We start from the raw sequence: 19912 nt of genomic DNA, 5'->3' as shown, positions 1-19912 counted from the left end.
ATTTACATTTGAGTATCACACAAATGACTAGGTTTTCCCATGCTACTGCAGAGATAAGGTGGAGAAGAAAATTGGGAATCACAAGTCAATGTGGGTAAATGAAAGAAAGGAAGAAGATGACAAAAATAGAGCAATGAGGAAGGAAAAGCAGAAGCTCTATGGAGAGAAATTGCAAGGAAAATAAAGGAATAAAAGATATGTCAAATGTAAAAAGAATAATTGAGAAAGTGAGGGTATAAAATAGAATTAGTAGGAAGAAAATGGGCAAATCTGAAAAATGTAAAGAAGAGCAAAAGGATATGAAAGGGGAGAGATAGAGGAGATGCTAGGAAGATGATCAGTCCCCAAACGCTTGGCTTTGAGAGCTGGTCTAATAGCATTTGGAATCTAGGCATGCTTCATGTGGTCTGTCAATGCAGTGTTTCTGCACTCTGAGAAAGCAGGGGGCATGAGCACCCTCTCTACCTGTGCAGCTTTAATGCCAGATGCATTTTTGTGTCAGTTGAAATAGCAAGGAAATTTAGAGATAATGAAAACATTCAGGTCTGTATCTTAGCCTATACTGACAATATTTCTTTGCCAATCTGACAGGAGAAAAAAGATTGTCTCTGTGAGAGTCTTTGTTTTGGGCTTATTCCCCCTAGGATTTCATGTTATGCAGTGTAACGTTCAGCTGATGCACATCTGTTCTCAATCTGTGTGATGATCACAATCTTAGAATCAGAGGAACAGAAACTATATAAATGAGAATGGGAGAAGAATGTGGATTAAAGATGTGAAGTGGGATGCAATTCTGTTAGTAACAGAGAGTAGAGGCAGATAATGGAAAAATAAAAGCAGAGGAAGAGTAGGAGACTGCAACTCTCAGAATGCTCCCTGTGTCTTAGAATTGTCAAGCCAAAGAAGCATGAAATAACTGTAAATGAGCACTTGGAATGCACAAAACCCAAGAAGAGCAGAAGGAGATACTGACTTACTTTCCTAAGGGTAGGTTTCCATAAGCAGAGTAAGAAATGAATATGGAGGCCAATAGGCATCTAAGTGGGTAAAAGACAGAAGGAAGGTCCTAAGCAGTAATTTGAAGGCACCAAACATGTTTTTTTCCTATTTCCATTTGCTTATACTCAATATGTGTGAGTTTATACATATGTGAATAAGTATCTCTTTGCACAAATATGTGCCCATGTGTTATAAATTCCTTTTGCATAATATTTGGCTGCTAGTTACAAATGTTACCAATCACATAGTACGTATGTTCTCATGTTTCCTAATAGGTGTGCCCTAAAACACCAGCTTACTGCCTAAATTTCCCATGAGTTTATGGACTTTTTAAGGTTGATTTTTCTTTAATTTTTCCCCTTTTTTCCCTCTTCCTACCTTCTTTTCCTAGGGATGCTAGCAATAATTTCTGTCAAATTTCTATTGGGAAGTTTTCCTTCTCCAGTTTTCCATATCACTTTTATTGGCACATTAAAAAAAGATTTATTGAGATATAATCCACATATAAAATTTACCATTTTAAATGTATAACTCAATGGTTTTAGGTGCATTTACAGAGTTGTGAAAAAGCTTCATCATTAAACTTTTGGTTCCTTTCTCATAGCATAATGTTTTTGAGTTCACTCATATTGTAGCATGTCCCAATATGCCATTTGTTTTTCTTGCTAAACTGTATTCCATTATATCTACAGTACTTTTGAAAACTATTGCATGTAATTCAAAATCAAGGGAAATATCATTATATGTGACATTATAGTATTTTGTTAAAATTAGCAATCTTTCATTTTTTAAATCATTCATGCCAACAGTAAATAATGTACACATATCACAACATGAGTATTTATTAATAAAATATGGTTATACAATTATAGTAACATAAATTATGTTTCTATAAACAGAAAATAACTACAAATATAATTCTAAATACAATTGTTATTTAGACAAGATTGCAGCCTGAAAAGGGGAAATACTCATGCAAGCAATATAATGACGATTTATCTGCCTAAATAAAGTAATACCCACTGATGGATGCTGATTAATAATATCCTCATCAGTTTAAACTGAGGAATACACACCTCTTATATTTCTTACCACTTGTGAGGAAAAAAAACATTGCAAAAAATAAAAATCTTAACTGCAATTCCTTTATTTTTCTCATCTGTCAAATGAGTATATCATTCTCTATGTTCTATATTACTAATCCCAGATATAGCATGCTTTGATTTTATTAGCTTAGATATTCAAAATGTTTTATATATTCTGATGTTTTATATGGAAATATTTGTGGAAGGGATGTCATCTGGCTATCATTCTGAGATTGGAGGAAAAAAGAGGTTATGGATATATGGTGATCAAATATAACTGGGTTAGTATTAATTAGGATTTAAGAACAAGGTGTGCAGCAGATTCAGGATGGGGACCCAACCAAGAGTGTAACTAGGGCAATAACTCTAAGTTTGGAGAATGTAGGGATCTTGTTTGAGACCCTAAACCATTTTGGAATAAAGGTGCACAAGGACACCGAAGAAGAATAAGAAACACATTTAGAAAAGAAGGCATAGAACTAGGGAGTCTATAGGAACCAAAGGAAAGAAGGACTTGCAAAAGTACTTTGGTCTGTGGGAATGAGAAGAAGTGACCAAAACCCAGCAACTAATGTAAACATTACAGAAAGTGCACCACCACTAACAATCAAACAAACAAAAAACCAACAAACCTGAAAAATTTAATAATGATTAAGTTTTGCTGTAATCAGGAAATTTCAGCTATACCTTAAGCAAAGTAGCTCAGAGTCCTAGAGGAGCACAATTACGTGAAGAGAAGCAGCACGTGGTTAAATGGGAATGAAAGTGTGGTTATAAAAACAATTTCTTTTGGGGGAAATCAAGAAATGAAGGGTAGAAAGATCAGCCCAAAACACAAGACAGTTATGACCATGCATTGCTTTCAGCTAGGCAAGTCCTGGAAGTGGTAAATGATTTTATCTGAGAAGAGCTATGGAGTAGATGAAAAGGTAGTTATAACAGATGATTCTTTGTTCTTTGTTATTATGCAGAGGAGAGATGGAGAGGGAGAACAGCACAGTGGTGACAGAATTTATCCTCCTTGGTCTGACCCAGTCTCAACAGGCTCAACTTCTGGTCTTTGTGCTAGTCTTAGTTTTCTACCTCATCATTCTCCCTGGAAATCTACTCATCATCCTCACCATCAGATCAGACCCTGGCCTCACAGCCCCCCTCTACTTCTTTCTGGGCAACTTGGCCTTCCTGGATGCATCCTACTCCTTCATTGTGGCTCCCAGGATGCTGGTGGACTTCCTCTCTGAGAAGAAAATAATCTCCTACAGAGGATGTATCACTCAGCTTTTTTTCTTGCACTTTCTTGGAGTAGGGGAGATGTTCCTTCTTGTTGTGATGGCCTTTGACCGCTACATGGCCATCTGTCACCCATTACGCTATTCCACTGTCATGAGCCCTAGAGTGTGCTATGCCTTGCTGTTGGCTCTGTGGCTTGGGGGCTTTACTCATTCCATTGTGCAAGTAGCCCTTATTCTCCACTTGCCCTTCTGTGGCCCAAACCAGCTGGATAACTTCTTCTGTGATGTGCCACAGGTCATCAAGCTGGCCTGCACAGACACCTTTGTGGTGGAGCTCCTGATGGTCTCCAACAGTGGCCTGCTTACCCTGCTGTGCTTCCTGGGGCTTCTGGCCTCTTATGCTGTCATCCTCTATCGTGTGAAGGGACACACCTCTGAAGGCAAACACAAGGCTCTTTCCACATGTACCACACACATTATCATTGTGTTTCTCATGTTTGGACCTGCCATCTTCATCTACACTCGCCCCTTCAGAGCCTTCCCAGCTGACAAAGTGGTTTCCCTCTTTCACACAGTGATCTTTCCTTTGATGAACCCTGTGATTTATACTTTTCGCAACCAGGAAGTGAAAGCTTCCATGAAGAGGTTACTGAGTCATCACATGATTTGCTGAATAGAAGAATGAAATAAGCTACAAAGAAGAAAATCTAGTTGGAATTAATTAAATCACTTATTTATTAATGCACAAGGACACCATTGCATTTTAGCAAATATTACATTTATTAAGCAATTCCAATTTTCAGGCACTATTCTAGGTATGTGAATAAGGCAGTTGAGAGTCTAGGTCTCTTGGGGTTATATTCAAGTAGATAAAAACATATTGAGCTATTAAATTGAAAATGACCTCTAGGAACTTGTTGGATTGAGCACTGGCTGTTGTATGGAGGTGATGAACCATGGAAATCCACCTCCCAAACCAAGAGCATACTGTATACACTGTATGTGTATATATGTAATTCATTATACATATAATTGTAAACTATATTAAAAAAAAAAAGAAAATGACCTCTAATATCCAAAAGAGATAGTTATCTGAAACAAATAAAAAATACTGTTATGATAGAGTTTGACTAGAGATGGGAGTTTTTGCCTATGGTAGTTAAGCAAGGTCTTGTTGAATTGTGGTTAGCTGATATCCAGATGAAACATCCATGCAATTTTCTGGGGACACAAAATTCTAGGAAAAGAGGCACAAAGATCTTATAAATTGATACATTTGAAGACCACAAAGATGAATATAGTACCTTGTCAAATAAGTTGCTATATGTAAATAAGAATGTACTAAACACTGTACAGAAAATAGTATGACATATTCTTGGTTTTATATATATATGTGTATATATACATACATATATATATATATATATATATATATATATATAGACAATAATGAAAAATGAAAGACACGTAATAGGACTATTATGGATATAATTGGTATAAATTTGCTTTATTGTCTTTATATTTATTTATATTTTTTCACATTTTCTGCTTCTTTTTGTTTAACTGAAAAAGATAAGTAAACAGATTCCCTCATAGAGTCTCTCATTCATCTTTTTCTGCTTTAATTCACTTAGCATAATATATTCTAGTTCCATCCACATTGTTGAAAATGGCAAGATTTCTTTTTTTGATCACCGAGTAGTATTCCATTGTGTGTATGTGGGTGTGTGTGTGTATGTGTGTGTGTGTGTGTGTGTGTGTGTGTGTGTGTATAACCTCTTCTTTATCTATTTGTAAGTTTATGGATATGTGGGATCTTTCCATAATTTGGCTATTGTTGATAGTGCTCTATAAACATTGGGTATGATGTGCCCCTTCAAATCAGCATTTTTGTATCCTTTGGATAAATACATAGCAGTGCAATTGCTGAGTCATAGGGGGGTTTATATTTTTTATTTTTTTGAGAAACCTCCATACTGTTTCCCAGAGTGGTTGCACCAGTTTGCATTCCCACCAACAGTGCAAAAGGGTTCCCCTTTCTCCATATCCTCACCGCATGTTGTTTCCTGAGTTAATTTTAGTTATTCTGACAGGTGTGAAGTGTTATCTCATTGTGGTTTTGATTTGTATTTCCCTGGTGATGAGTGATGTTGAGCATCTTTTCATGTGTCTGTTAGCCATCTGCATATCTTCTTTGGAAAAGTGTCTATTCATGTCTTCTGCCCATTTCGTCATTGGAGTATTTGGTTTTTTTGGTGTTCAGTTTGGTAACTTCTTCATACATTTCGGTTACTAACCCTTATCTGATATGTCATTTGTAAATATCTTCTCCCATTCTGTCGATTGCCTTTTTAGTTTTGTTGATTGATTCCGTCAACATACAGAAGCTTTTCATCTTGATGAGGTCCCAATAGTTCATTTGCTTTTGTTTCCCTTGCCTCAGGAGACATATTTAGTAAGAAGTTACTGTGGCTGAGGTCAGAGAGGTTGCTGCCTGTTTTCTCCTGTAGGATTTTGATTGTTTCTTATTTCACATTTAGGTATTTCATACATTTTGATTTTTTTGTGTGTATGGTGTAAGAAAGTGGTCCAATTTCATTCTTCTGCAAATCACTGTCCAGTTTTCCCAGCACCATTTTCTGAAGTGACTGTCTTTTTTGCATTGGATACTCTTTCTTGCTTTGTTGAAGATTAGCTGGCCATACATTTATGGGTCCATTTCTGTATTCTCTATTCTGGTCCATTAATATATGTGTTTATTTTTGTGGCAGTACCATACTGTCTTGATGATTACAGCTTTGTAAAACATCTTAAAGTCTGGAAATGTGATGCCTCCAGTTTCCCTTTGATTTTTCAACATTACTTCGGCTATTTGGGGTCTTTTCTAGTTCCCTAAAATTTTAGGATTGTTTGTTCTAGCTCTGTGAAGAATGCTGGTGTTATTTTGATAGGAATTACATTTAATGTGTAGATTGCTTTGTGTAGTATCGACATTTTAACAATGTACGTTCTTCTGATCCATAAGCATGGAATGCTTTAACATTTCTTTGTGTTTTCAATTTCTCTCATGAGCTTTCTATAATTTTCAGCATACAGATATTTCACCTCTTTGATTAGGTTTAGTCCTAGGTATGTTATTGTTTTGGGTGCAATTTGGGATCGATTGCTTGATTTCTCTTTCTGCTGCTTCATTATTGGTGTATACAGATGCAACCAATTTCTGCATGTTGATTTTACATCATGCAACTTTGATGAATTCAATTATCACTTCTAGCGTTTTTTGGTGAATATTTTTGGTTTTCCATGTAGAGTATCACATCATGTCATCTGCAAAGTGTCAAAGTTTAACTTCTTCTTTGCAAATTTGGATGGCTTTTATTTATTTTTATTTTATGATTGCCGAGGAAAGGACTTCCAGTACTATATAGAACAATAGTGGTAAGAGAGAACATCCCTGTCATGTTCCTGACCTCATGAGGAAAGCTTTCTATTTTCCCCATTAAGGATGATATTTGCTGTGGCCCTTTCATAATGGCTTTTATGATGTTGAGGTATGTTCCTTCTACCCCTTTTTTCTTGAGGGTTTTTTATCAAGAAAGAATGCTGTATTTTATGAAATGTTTTTTCTGCATCTATTGTAAGGACATTTGTTTGTTTATTTGAACAAATTATAGATGAGAATTTCTCTAATCTGGGGAAGGAAACATGCATTCAAGTCCAAGAGGCACAGAGAATTACTTTCAAAACCAACAAAAACAATGAACACCATGACATATTATAATGAAACTTGCAACATATAAATATAAAAAGAAAATTCTAAAAGTAGCTAGGAACAAAGTGTCCTTAACCTAACAATGGTTGACTCATAAGGTAAGTAGCAGATATCTCCATTGGAATTTGGCAAGCCAGAAGGGAGTGGCAGAAAATATTCAATGTGCTGAACAGGAAAAATATGCAGCCAAGAATTCTTTATCCAGCAAGGCTCTCACTCAGAATAGAAGGAGAGAGAAAGACTTTCCAGACAAATAAAAACTAAAGGAGTTCGTGACCACTAAACTAGTCCTGCAAGAAATTTTAGGGGGGCTCTCTGAGTGAAGAAAAAAAAAAACAGACCAAAGCAGCAAAGACTACAAAGACCAGAGAACATCACCAAAAACACCATTTCCACATAACACAATGGTACTAAATTCAAATCTTTCAATAATCACTCCGAATGTAAATGGTCTAAATGCTCCAATCCAAAGGCATAGGGAAGGGGGACCTGGGTGGCTCAATTGGTTAGCATCCAACTTGCCTCAGTTCATTATCTCGTGGTTCTTGAGTACGAGCCCTGTGTTAGGCTCTGTGCTGACAACTCAGAGACTGGAACCTGCTTTGGATTCTGTGTCTTCCCCTCTATCTGCCCCTCCCCTACTCTCACTTGGTCTTTCAAAAATAAATAAGCATTTAAAAAATTTAAAAAAATATGATATCACAATGAATTAAAAAAAACAATATCCATCAATATGCTGCCTACAGGAGACTCATTTTAGACCTAAAGACACCTGCAGATTGAAAGTCAGGGGATGGAGAATCATGTATCATTGTAATGGACTTCAAAAGAAGGCCAGAGTAGCCATAATTATATCAGACAACCTAGATTTTAAAACAAAGACTGTAACAAGTGGAAAAGAAAGGCATTATACCATAATTAAGAGGTCTATCCATTAAGAAGATGTAACAATTGTAAATATATATACCCCCAACTTGGTGATATCCACATATATAAATAAATCACAAACATAAAAAAACCATTGATAATAATACCGTCATAGTAGATTTTATTTTTTTATTTTTATTTTTTTAATTATTATTTTTAAGTTTTTTTATTTTTTATTTTTTATTTTTTTATATATATGAAATTTATTGTCAAATTGGTTTCCATACAACACCCAGTGCTCATACCAAAAGGTGCCCTCCTCAATACCCATCCCCCACCCTCCCCTCCCTCCCACCCCCAATCAACCCTCAGTTTGTTCTCAGTTTTTAACAGTCTCTTATGCTTTGGCTGTCTCCCACTCTAAGCTCTTTTTTTTTTCCCTTCCCCTCCCCCATGGGTTCCTGTTAAGTTTCTCAGGATCCACATAAGAGTGAAACCATATGGTATCTGTCTTTCTCTGTATGGCTTATTTCACTTAGCATCACACTCTCCAGTTCCATCCACGTTGCTACAAAAGGCCATATTTCATTTTTTCTCATTGCCACGTAGTACCCCATTGTGTATATAAACCACAATTTCTTTATCCATTCATCAGTTGATGGACATTTAGGCTCTTTCCACAATTTGGCTATTGCTGAGAGTGCTGCTATGAACATTGGGGTACAAGTGCCCCTATGCATCAGTACTCCTGTATCCCTTGGATAAATTCCTAGCAGTGCTATTGCTGGGTCATAGGGTAGGTCGATTTTTAATTTTCTGAGGAACCTCCACACTGCTTTCCAGAGCGGCTGCATCAATTTGCATTCCCACCAACAGTGCAAGAGAGTTCCCGTTTCTCCACATCCTCTCCAGCATCTATAGTCTCCTGATTTGTTCATTTTGGCCACTCTGACTGGCGTGAGGTGATACCTGAGTGTGGTTTTGATTTGTATTTCCCTGATAAGGAGCGACGCTGAACATCTTTTCATGTGCCTGTTGGCCATCTGGATGTCTTCTTTAGAGAAATGTCTATTCATGTTTCCTGCCCATTTCTTCACTGGGTTATTTGTTTTTCGGGTGTGGAGTTTGGTGAGCTCTTTATAGATTTTAGATACTAGCCCTTTGTCCGATGTCATTTGCGAATATCTTTTCCCATTCCGTTGGTTGCCTTTTAGTTTTGTTGGTTGTTTCCTTTGCTGTGCAGAAGCTTTTTATCTTCATAAGGTCCCAGTAATTCACTTTTGCTTTTAATTCCCTTGCCTTTGGGGATGTGTCGAGTAAGAGATTGCTATGGCTGAGGTCAGAGAGGTCTTTTCCTGCTTTCTCCTCTAAGGTTTTGATGGTTTCCTGTCTCACATTCAGGTCCTTTATCCATTTTGAGTTTATTTTTGTGAATGGTGTGAGAAAGTGGTCTAGTTTCAACCTTCTGCATGTTGCTGTCCAGTTCTCCCAGCACCATTTGTTAAACAGACTGTTTTTTTCCATTGGATGTTCTTTCCTGCTTTGTCAAAGCTGAGTTGGCCATATGTTTGTGGGTCTAGTTCTGGGGTTTCTATTCTCTTCCATTGGTCTATGTGTCTGGTTTTGTGCCAATACCATGCTGTCCTGATGATTACAGCCTTGTAGTAGAGGCGAAAGTCTGGGATTGTGATGCCTCCTGCTTTGGTCTTCTTCTTCAAAATTCCTTTGGCTATTCGGGGCCTTTTGTGGTTCCATATGAATTTGAGGATTGCTTGTTCTAGTTTCGGAAGAATGCTCGTGCAATTTTGATTGGGATTGCATTGAATGTGTAGATAGCTTTGGGTAGTATTGACATTTTGACAATATTTATTCTTCCAACCCATGAGCAGGGAATGTCTTAAAATACCTAGGAATAAATCTAACCAAAGATGTAAAGGATCTGTATGCTGAAAACTATAGACAGCTTATGAAGGTAATTGAAGAAGATTTAAAGAAATGGAAAGACATTCCCGTCAGGGTAGATATTAAACCAACTTACAGTAATGGACAGATCATCCAAACAGAAAATCAGCAAGGAAACAATGGCTTTGAATAACAACTGAAGCAGATGGAGTTAGCAGATATATTGAGAACATTTCATCCAAAAGCAGCAGAATACACATTCTTCTTGAGTGCACATGGAATAGTCCCCAGAATAGATCACATACTAGGTCAAAAATCAGCCCTCAACAGGTACAAAAAGACTGAAATCATACTATGCATATTTCAAATCATAATGCTATGAAACTTGAAATCATCACAGGAAAAAATTTGGAAAGCACTACAATACATTGAGGTTAAGGAACATTCTACTAAAGAATGAATGGGTTAACCAGGAAATTAAAGTATAAATAAAAAATAACATGGAAGCAAATGAAAATGAAAACACATCATCCAAACACTTGGGATGCATTAAGTCCAGGTGTAAGAGGCAAATACATTGCAATTCAGGCCTATTTGAAGAAGCAAAAAAGGTCCCAAATACACAATGTAAACTTACAATTAAAGGAGCTAGAAAAGGAGCAGCAAATCAAGCCCAAAGCCAGCAGAAAAGGGAGATAATAAAGATTAGAACAGAAAAAAATGATATAGATACAAAAAAACAAGAAGAGATCAATGAAATAAAAAACTGGTTTTTGAAAAAGTAAACAAAATTGAGAAACACCATGCCAGACTTATGAAAAAAGAGGACCCAAATAGGTAAAATCATGAATAATGAGATCACAACCAACACCACAAAAAAATCAAACAATCAAAAGAGAATATGATGAAAAATTATATACTGACAAACTGGACAGGATGAAGAAATGGACAAATTCCTAGATACTCACACACTACCAAAACTCAAACAGGAAGAACAGAAAAATTTGTTGTGGCTTTAATGTTAATTTTAGGACCACAAATACATACTGAACATTGTGATGTACCACAGTCCAACTGCAATACATGGGTGACACTCATGGACCACAGTTAGTGATACAAATATCACATTAGTGAAACTTCCATTTCCTTCCATTTACCTTCTCCCCACTCTGGTGTTGGTGCTGTTTTAGATTTACGTCTGCTGTTATCTACTGAGATAACACATTCAACAAGGTATTGTTATTACTTTCACTGTGTATGGTCATTTACCTTGTAGAGACATTTATGGAATGGAAATTGTTTTTAATCTCTTCCTGTTTCATTTTGTATAGCTATTGCTCCATGTTCACTAATGTTTTCTTCTTCACTGACATCTCTGCAAGTAATACCATCCAGTGCATTTTTTCAGCCGAGAAGTAGAATAGTTCAATTCCATATTTCAATTTGGATTTAAAAAATTCTACTGTGGCCCTACTTAACCATTGTAGTGCAGCAGTACTACCTCTTCTGATGACCAAGGTAAATTACTTACAAGATAGTGACACCTTTCATTGCCATGATGTCTCTGGGAAAGAAAAACATAAAGTGATTGAGTGGCAGTGAAGCTTGAGGTTAATAGAAATCTTACTGCATCACTGGTGAAAGCATATCCCAGAACTTCTGGAACTAGAGAGCCTGAAGCTGTGGGAAAAGAAAGCATAAATTCTACAAGTGTTTTATAGGGTTTGAAGACATACAGAGAATACCCGTGTTCTTAACCCTACAGATTCTGTTTACGGGGAACAAAATTACATCTAATGTCATTAAATAAGAGTATACACTACATCCTAGAGGATGCCATCTCAAGATACCAGGATACAATCTAAACACCGTGATGCTCAAAGTCAGTCTTAATATAAAATGATGCAGGGCATGATGGACATCTACATCTCCATAGTCAATTGAACCTCCATGGTCAGATGGTCCATACCTATGGGGTTTAGTAGAATGTCAGTGGCTAATTTCCAACTCATGCATAGTTCTCTGCTGCACATGGCATACACATGCTATGACCTTGTGAAACTACATTGTGACTCTCCTATTAGAATATGGAAAAAAACTAATGAATGGTTTATTTCTCAGGAGAGATAACTTTAATACTGTATGATTAACCTGGATAAATGGCCCTAGGGGTAAGGCTACTTTTACTTTGTTCTAGATCTGATAAGATGCCTCCCCTGAACTAAGTTTACACAACTGGAAACCACATATCAATCAATAAATAAGTATTATATACAAGTTGGAATATACTGCCTCTAAAACTTGGAGAGGACTACCAGACATTATGCTTTCTTCTTAGTGGCACAGCGATGGTACAAGATGCAATACTTTAACTTTTAAGGAGATAGATGCCTCAGCATCCTTGCCCTAGATAAACTCTCCAAAATTTCACAAATGTGGCAAGACCCTGCCATCTTAAATGATAATGGTTTTTGTCCTCACACTTGATTCATCACAGCGGCTTAATATGGGAAGAAAAAAGTGTTGTTTTTTATGCCCTTAGGAATATTGAAAATTTCACCTAACTTCCCTTTAAATGTACATCACATGTCCTTGACCTAAATTTTTGGTCTGCCTTTAATCAGCCATGATTACAGTGTTATAATTAAATTAGAGCTTTTGTTTTCTAGTGTAAAACAATTATAGCATCTTAGTCCAATGTATGTGTAGCAGTGCCACACTATCAACGGAGACTCCAAAACCCTATATGTATGTTCATTTTTAAATAATTTCTCCCAAAATGTCTGTTAAAATTCCTCACACATTTGTACTCCAGAAAGACTAAATAATAAAAGGATGTGTGCCATTATAGTCCCATTTTCCTTCCAATCCATCCTTTTTCCATTCTATAAATTATCTCTTATTACAGGAAGCCCTGATTCATGAAGACTGCATTTCCAGCACCCTAGCATTTCTTGACCTTAGATGGTTACAAATGGATATCACTGTTAGATTAATATAGGGTGGGAGGAAAAGAAAACGAAGAATACACACACACGCGCGCGCGCACACACACACACACACACACACACACACACACACACACACACTCTGCCTTAGCCCAAATATCCGCAGTTCTCTGGCTCATTCTAGAACTCAGCAACACTTCCATGGCTCTAGCTCTCCTCGTGAAATTGGCCACTACATTTCCCACCTTTGTATATAAGCCGTTATACTCAGAATAATCATCTCCCAAAGAGGTCCACACCCTAATATTGGAACTTGTGAATATGTCACCTTACATGGTAAATTGAACTTTGACAATATGATTATTTATAAACCTTGAAATAGGGAGGTTATCCTAGTTAATGTGGGTGGCCTCAATGAAATGCATGAGTGTTTAAAAGCATTGAACTCTTCATGGATCTAGAGAAAGAAAAAAGAAATCCAGAAAGGATGGATCTTGAGGAGGATTTGATTCAATATTTCTGGCTTTGAAGAGAAAGAAGATACGACCAAAGAATATAGGCAATGTATAGAAAGTGAGAATAATGTCTGACAAAGATCAGCAAGGAAGTGGAAATGTTATTCTACAAACACCTGGAACTAAAGTTGGCCCTCAGCCAGACTGAGTCTGGGAGTAGTTTCTTCCCCCAAAGCCAATAAGGAATATCATCCTGCCAACAACTTCATTGTATCCCAGAGAGAAAAAAAGTTGGATTTCAGACTTATCCAACTACAAGGTAAGAAACTTGGGTTGGATAAAGCTTCTAGTTTTGGGGAAATTTTTTGAGGGAGAAGAAGAAAATGAATACATGTCATTACCCTGGGGCTGTGGTAAGACTGTTTTCTTCTCTTGCCCCTCCAGATTGGATTTGGTGGTAGATTCCATTTGATGTTCATCTTTGGTTTCCCCGAACATTTCCTATTAGCATCTCAGCCTTCATGTCACTAGTTTAATTAATTAAACTCCTCCTGCTTTATATAAGTTTAACTGATAGCACTGAACTGTAAATATTTATGGCACTTAATGTTAGTATAACAACACTATTGCAATTAGACCTAAGGAAATATGGAGTTGAGGATAGGCAAAGTACTTGACTCTATCAGAAGTCAGCTTCTCTAAAGAATTTTCACCAGTAGCTGCCTGTTAATACTGTTTACCTTCATGTTATTTGCCACTTCTGTCACATGGCAGGCTTCACAATGCCACTTAATGAATTCAGACATCTGTTTTGAATGAGGAATGGGGGAAGACTACTCAGCGGAGTCTCTTACACTGTCTGTATTAACTGCTAAACTGGTGAGGAAAATTAAACAGTGATTGCCACAGTATAGTGAGATGCAGCTTTGTGGACAGGGTTGGAGACTCCATGGAAGTTTATAGACACCCCGTCCCACAAAATGAGCTTTGGGGGCACCTGGGTGACTCAGACAGGCCACTGACTCCTGATTTTGGCTCATGTCATTATCTCACAGTTGTAAAATCAAGTCCCACATTGGAGTCTGTGTTAAGCATGCAACCTACTTGGGATTCTCTCTATCCCTCTCTCTCTCACCTCACCTGCTCCTGCTTGCTCTCTCAAAATAAATAAATAAACTATAAAAAAATAAGAAAATGATCTTTAATTTTCAAGAAAGAAGGAAGGGTCATGTTTGGGAAACTAACAAATTCTGCTATATCCAGTTTTCATCACTGTTATTCAACATTACTGTCACCTTTTAGTTAATGGAATAAGGCACAGGAAATGTATAAGAAGAAAAAAAAGTTATTAATGCCTGTAGATCATTTTACCAGTACCTTCAAGAAAATAGGACACTGAACTGGCAAAAAAAAATGACAAAGAGATTTCCACAATGATACCATGTACCACATAAATATATAATAAATGGAAACAATAGCAATAAAACCAATTATGTTAAAGAAAAAGATCATAGAATAGGAAAGTAGGAAATATGCAAAATTACATTGAACAAAAAATATATTACCAAGATTAGAAGATTAGAATGTATTGTATCATAAAAGTAAGCAGACATTTAGAACGACATAAAATCCTTCTGGATGAAAGACTCAATTTTGTAATTCTGTTCATTTTTTTCTACTTTTCTTATAGGTTTAATACTGTGATATTAAAATACCAATGGAATTTGTTTTAACTTTAGAAAATATATTTATTTAATTCAGAATAAAAATATATAAGAATAAGCAAGAAAACTCTGAATGAATAAAGCAATGACAACAGATTTGCCTTTCCATACATTAAATACACTGTAAACTAATGACTAGTAAAGTAAGTAGTAACACCACAAAAATTATCCAGGAAAACAAAACAGGAAATGAGTACTCCCAAAGAAGAGCCTGATTTATGAGAAAATCTGAAAGGTAATAAACAAAGCATAACAAATTCTTAGTGGAATGAATTATTATTTAATTGGAATGATGAAATTTATTTCACATTATTTCTGAGAAGTTCAGAAAGATTGGACTTTATGTGAAAATCTCAGCCTTAATACAATGTAAAATAAAAATAATCTAGATCATTTATATTTTTCCTAAATATCACATTTATGAATGCTTTTTGTAGAAAACAAACTACTACAAAAGAAAGAACATCATATAAAATTCTCATTATTCAACTCTAGTCCTATCTCTCCACTGCCTGAGTATGGATTATTTCCTTTAAAGTATTATCAATTTTATAGATGAAAAATGGTATCTTCTTTCTGCAATGTGAAAAGTCTTTTTTTAACAATCCCAATTACTTTCTTACTACTGGTCTCTGAGGAATCTAAAACAATCAAATGAGTTCTCTCCTTTGTACCTCCTACCAAGAGATACACTTATATATTGCTGTCTTTTGAAGTCCAGAGAAGAAAATAAGTCACTGGATGATGAAGATTAAGCATCCATTTCATACTGATGTTACCTCTGAAGTCCAAGTGCAAACCGGTAGGTTACATAATCTTGACATGCTACTCTATCTACATACCACATCGATCACATTATTCTCATTAATAACATTAAATGTATCCATAAGTGTTAAAAACAGTGCCAAATGAAACTGAGAGGAAGGCTCAATGGATTTCAAAAATTAATCTGGAACAAACATAATCTTGCTACGATTGGAAAAAAATACAAAAATCAGAAAACACTATACCAATGATTATTGGAAATTAGATTATAATAGCAGTCCAAGCCAATAAATTATTCTTAGACTAAAGAAATCTGGGTATATTCAAATTCTTCAGTTATACTTATCAGTTTGAATGATTTTATTCTTTAAATTATAGCAAAAATATTGAGAAAGTGCCTTTGTTGTTTCAGAAATGAAATTATTTTTAAAAGAGACAAATGATAGAAATGTGAGGATAAAATGCCTGATTCAGAGCTTTGAAAATCATAGAATGTCACCACTCATAAAATATTGATGCCATCATTATACTTGTTAGGGATTGCTAGAAAAGCTTATGAGAAAATGCAACTTTCCTATGGTAACAGTCTGAAAATGGCCAAATAGTTAAAACACTGAGATAGCATTTTGTCTAGGACTCTGTCTTTGCCACACCGATGTGCACCTGCAAGTAAACCTATTATGTGCTTCAAGGAAATACAGAAAGTCCAGGGGCTATAGTGCAGATGAGATCATTGTTCTACAGTTAAGAGTACAAGGCACAAAGAAGAAATACAGATTCACATCTGTGAATGAGAACTATCAAAGATGTGCACTTCCTGTTGTATTACCTTCTGAAAGAAGGACGTTTTTATGCTACTTTGGATGATAGTGTCAAACATAATGGAAAATTATGGGCCGTTACAAGAACTGTGTGTCTTAGTGATAGTAACCATGCAGAGAAAAGAGCATATGATTAAGTATTCACTATGGTTACCCAGATATACAATTAAAAAATTTTGAACTATGTAACTAAAAGATTACATGTATCCCCAAATCACGTATATTTTTTTTTTGGTGACAATCTGTATTAGCCTTTGGTCTAGGTTCTCATAAAAGCAAGGAAAATACTGAAGATGAACAACTTGCCTGAAATAAGACTTGAAAAAAAGAGCTAAAATCACCCAAACAAGGAGGGTCTTAACCAGGTGAATTTATATAGAATGAGCACTGACCTATTCCCTTTATTTGTGTGTCTTTTTAAAAAGTTCATTTAGCTTGCCTGAATCCACCTCAGTCAGCAACATATCTCTGACTTTTTTTCCATCTTTGACAAAGTCAGAGATTGAAAGAACTTTAAGGGAAATAATTGTGAGGAAGAATAGATCCAAGGAGGCTAAGTAACCCAAGATAGTACTCTTATCAAAGAATATATCACATTTAAAGTCTTGTTAAATCATATTTACAAAGGTAAATGATTCACCTTACTCTTTACCCCTCACTAATGTAGGAAAGTGGAACAAGATTTAGGTGTTTCTATATACTTATATCTGTGGAATCATATGACCTAGAAAGAATATCAGATTAAAATAGATCTTTGTTTATGTTTGCAACAACTGGAGAAGAATGCACAGTTGGGACACACTTTACGTCTGATCACATGAACTGAAGAGTCTGGCAACGTGTAGATGAGTATCTGTGGTTTTGACAGTCTAGTCTAAATAACTTAATCTTTCCTCAGTAATTAGGTTTGATTTCAGTTAATGAGATAACTGTCTCCACATGCAACTTTCTATCAACAATATGCTCATAGTCTATAATCAGTTCTTTTCAAGAATCATAATGCACTTCATATAATTTCAGCAATATTTACAGCAAATTTTTACTGCCTTTTGAGAATTTCATAAAAATGTGTCAGTAAATGCACCTCCTGCAAGTGATAAAAATCACTTTTGCTGATGGCTTCCAAAGTCTTCTCTATTATTCTAGTAACTTATGAATTCACACAGTCTGCTCTATAGCTGAACAAGGGAGAGGTTTTCTCAAATACCTAACTGACCTTGCCCCTATTAATCAACACACACATTTCATTTAGTAGGCTCAATTCCTTCCACTATCAACTGTCATGTGGTCCTGTGAAATATCTCCTGCTAAATATCTATGAAGTAGTCATCGTGTCATACATTTGTTTGCCTGCGTAAGAGACAGGATGGAAATAAAGACAAGGTTTACAGACTTGCCAGTCCCTATGACATCCTGTGTGTTTTTCCCTCTTCTAGGCAACTTCTGAAATTCATTACAAGGATGAATGGATCTCCTGAACAACAGATCAAGTGTGTCTGAGTTCATCTTGCTGGGACTTTCCACTTCTCGAGAAATTCAAATATTCTTTTTTGCAGTCTTCTTCCTTGTCTATGTAGCCATCATAGTAGGAAACCTCCTCATTGTGATCTCTGTGATAGTTGATACGCATCTTCACTCCCCCATGTATTTCTTTCTGGCAAATTTATCATTTTTTGATTTATGTCTTTCTTCTGTTACAACTCCCAAAGTGATTGCAGACCTCCTTAGAAAATGCAAGACCATCTCCCTGTGGGGTTGCATGGCTCAGATGTTTTTTGTGCACTTCTTTGGGGGTGGAGAGATGTCTCTTCTGATAGCTATGGCCATAGACAGGTATGTTGCCATATGCAAGCCCTTGCAGTATCAGACCATCATGAATCACAGGGTGCTCATCGGGTTTCTGCTGCTCTCATGGGCAATTGGGTGCATCCATACCACAAGCCAGATGGTTTTCACGGTAGGTTTACCTTTCTGTGGTTCCAATGTTGTGGACAGCATTTTCTGTGACCTTCCCCTGGTCATCAAGCTTGCCTGCACTGAGACCTATATCCTAGAGCTCTTGGTGATTGCAAATAGTGGACTCCTGTCCCTGATCTGCTTCATTCTCCTGCTCATATCCTACATTGTCATGCTGGTCACCATCTGGCAGCACTCCTCCAGTGCATCCTCTAAGGCAGTTTCCACGCTGTCTGCTCACATCACTGTGGTCACTCTCTTCTTTGGCCCCACTATCTTCATCTATGTTTTCCCGTTCAAGAGTTACTCTGCAGATAAGTTTCTTTCTGTTTTTTACTCTATAATCACTCCCCTCCTTAATCCAGTTATTTATACTCTGAGGAATCAAGAAATGAAAGCAGCCATTAAGAGACTCACAAGCTATCATATTGGTTCCTGGCTCACTTTCTAAATAAGTCTGTAACAGCTGATTGTTTTGTGTTGTCTGCTATTTGGGGTTTTGAATCTTAAATACTTAGCAGAAAAATTAAAATAAAATATTAAATAGTATCAACTATCTTCCCTCAGAATTAATGGAATATTTAAGATCAGTTTCATTAAAAATCTAATGGAAAATATTCATAGAACAGATTCAATACATAAATAAGTGTGCACTCATTATTTCCTTTTACTTCCTTGTCCTAGAATTCAGGGAAACAACCCTGATCAATGTTTAAAGTATCTAATCATATGTCTTTTTTCAAAAGCTTTATAAATTTGCAATGGCTTAGTATATAAAAATATGTTTAGTTTCAATTTTTATTTATAAAGTTGTATTTTGGGAGTTGAGAAGATGGTAGCGTAGGACGACGCTGGGCTCACCGCGTCCTGCTGATCACTTAGATTCCACCCACACCTGCCTAACTAACCAAGAAAACCACCAGAAGACTAGCAGAATGGACTCTCTGGAGCCAAGCGTAGACAAGAGGACCATGGAAGAGGGTAGGAAGGGTGGAGAGGCGGGTGCACTACACGGACTAGTGGGAGGGAGCCAGGGTGGTAGAGTGGCAACCCCCCCGGCAAGGCAGAGCACCAGAGTCTGACTTGCAAAAGCAGAGGGGCTGGACTGCATGAGTTCTAACAGCCAGCAGGACTTAACATCTGGAATGCTAAAAGTCAACAGCTCTGCTTGGAGAGCGGGAGGGCAAGAGGACACCGGGAGGGAGAGGTGTTGGGCCCCGGAAGACAGAGCTCAGCTTAGCGGGGAACAAAGGGGCTGGAAACACCATCTCCCTCTCCCAGCCCCCAGCCGAAATCCCAAAGGGAACCAGTTCCCATCACTGAACTTGCTTGCACTGCGCAAACACCCAACGCTGTGCTTCTGTGGATCCATCCCTCCAAAAGGTC

General features: G+C 36.7%; 2 protein-coding genes across 2 annotated transcripts; both read left to right on the top strand.

The window, feature by feature from the left end:
• The first annotated feature begins 3062 nt into the window (after positions 1 to 3062).
• LOC125168640 (olfactory receptor 4N5-like) lies at positions 3063 to 3989 on the top strand. The gene has a single exon (XM_047863826.1). The coding sequence runs from the start codon at positions 3063 to 3065 to the stop codon at positions 3987 to 3989; it is 927 nt and encodes a 308-aa protein (XP_047719782.1).
• A 14046-nt stretch (positions 3990 to 18035) lies between these two features.
• Positions 18036 to 18977, top strand: LOC125168078 (olfactory receptor 4K13-like). The gene has a single exon (XM_047863031.1). It carries the CDS (start codon positions 18036 to 18038, stop codon positions 18975 to 18977), a length of 942 nt encoding a protein of 313 aa, XP_047718987.1.
• Positions 18978 to 19912: the final 935 nt, after the last annotated feature.

Source organism: Prionailurus viverrinus, chromosome B3, assembly GCF_022837055.1.
Source record: "Prionailurus viverrinus isolate Anna chromosome B3, UM_Priviv_1.0, whole genome shotgun sequence".
Taxonomy (NCBI): domain Eukaryota; kingdom Metazoa; phylum Chordata; class Mammalia; order Carnivora; family Felidae; genus Prionailurus; species Prionailurus viverrinus.
This window is presented reverse-complemented; position numbering and strand designations above follow the sequence as displayed.

Coding starts and splice junctions, on each gene's coding strand:
- LOC125168078 (XM_047863031.1), top strand. CDS start 18,036: ATGGATCTCCTGAACAACAGATCAAGTGTGTCTGAGTTCATCTTGCTG.
- LOC125168640 (XM_047863826.1), top strand. CDS start 3,063: ATGGAGAGGGAGAACAGCACAGTGGTGACAGAATTTATCCTCCTTGGT.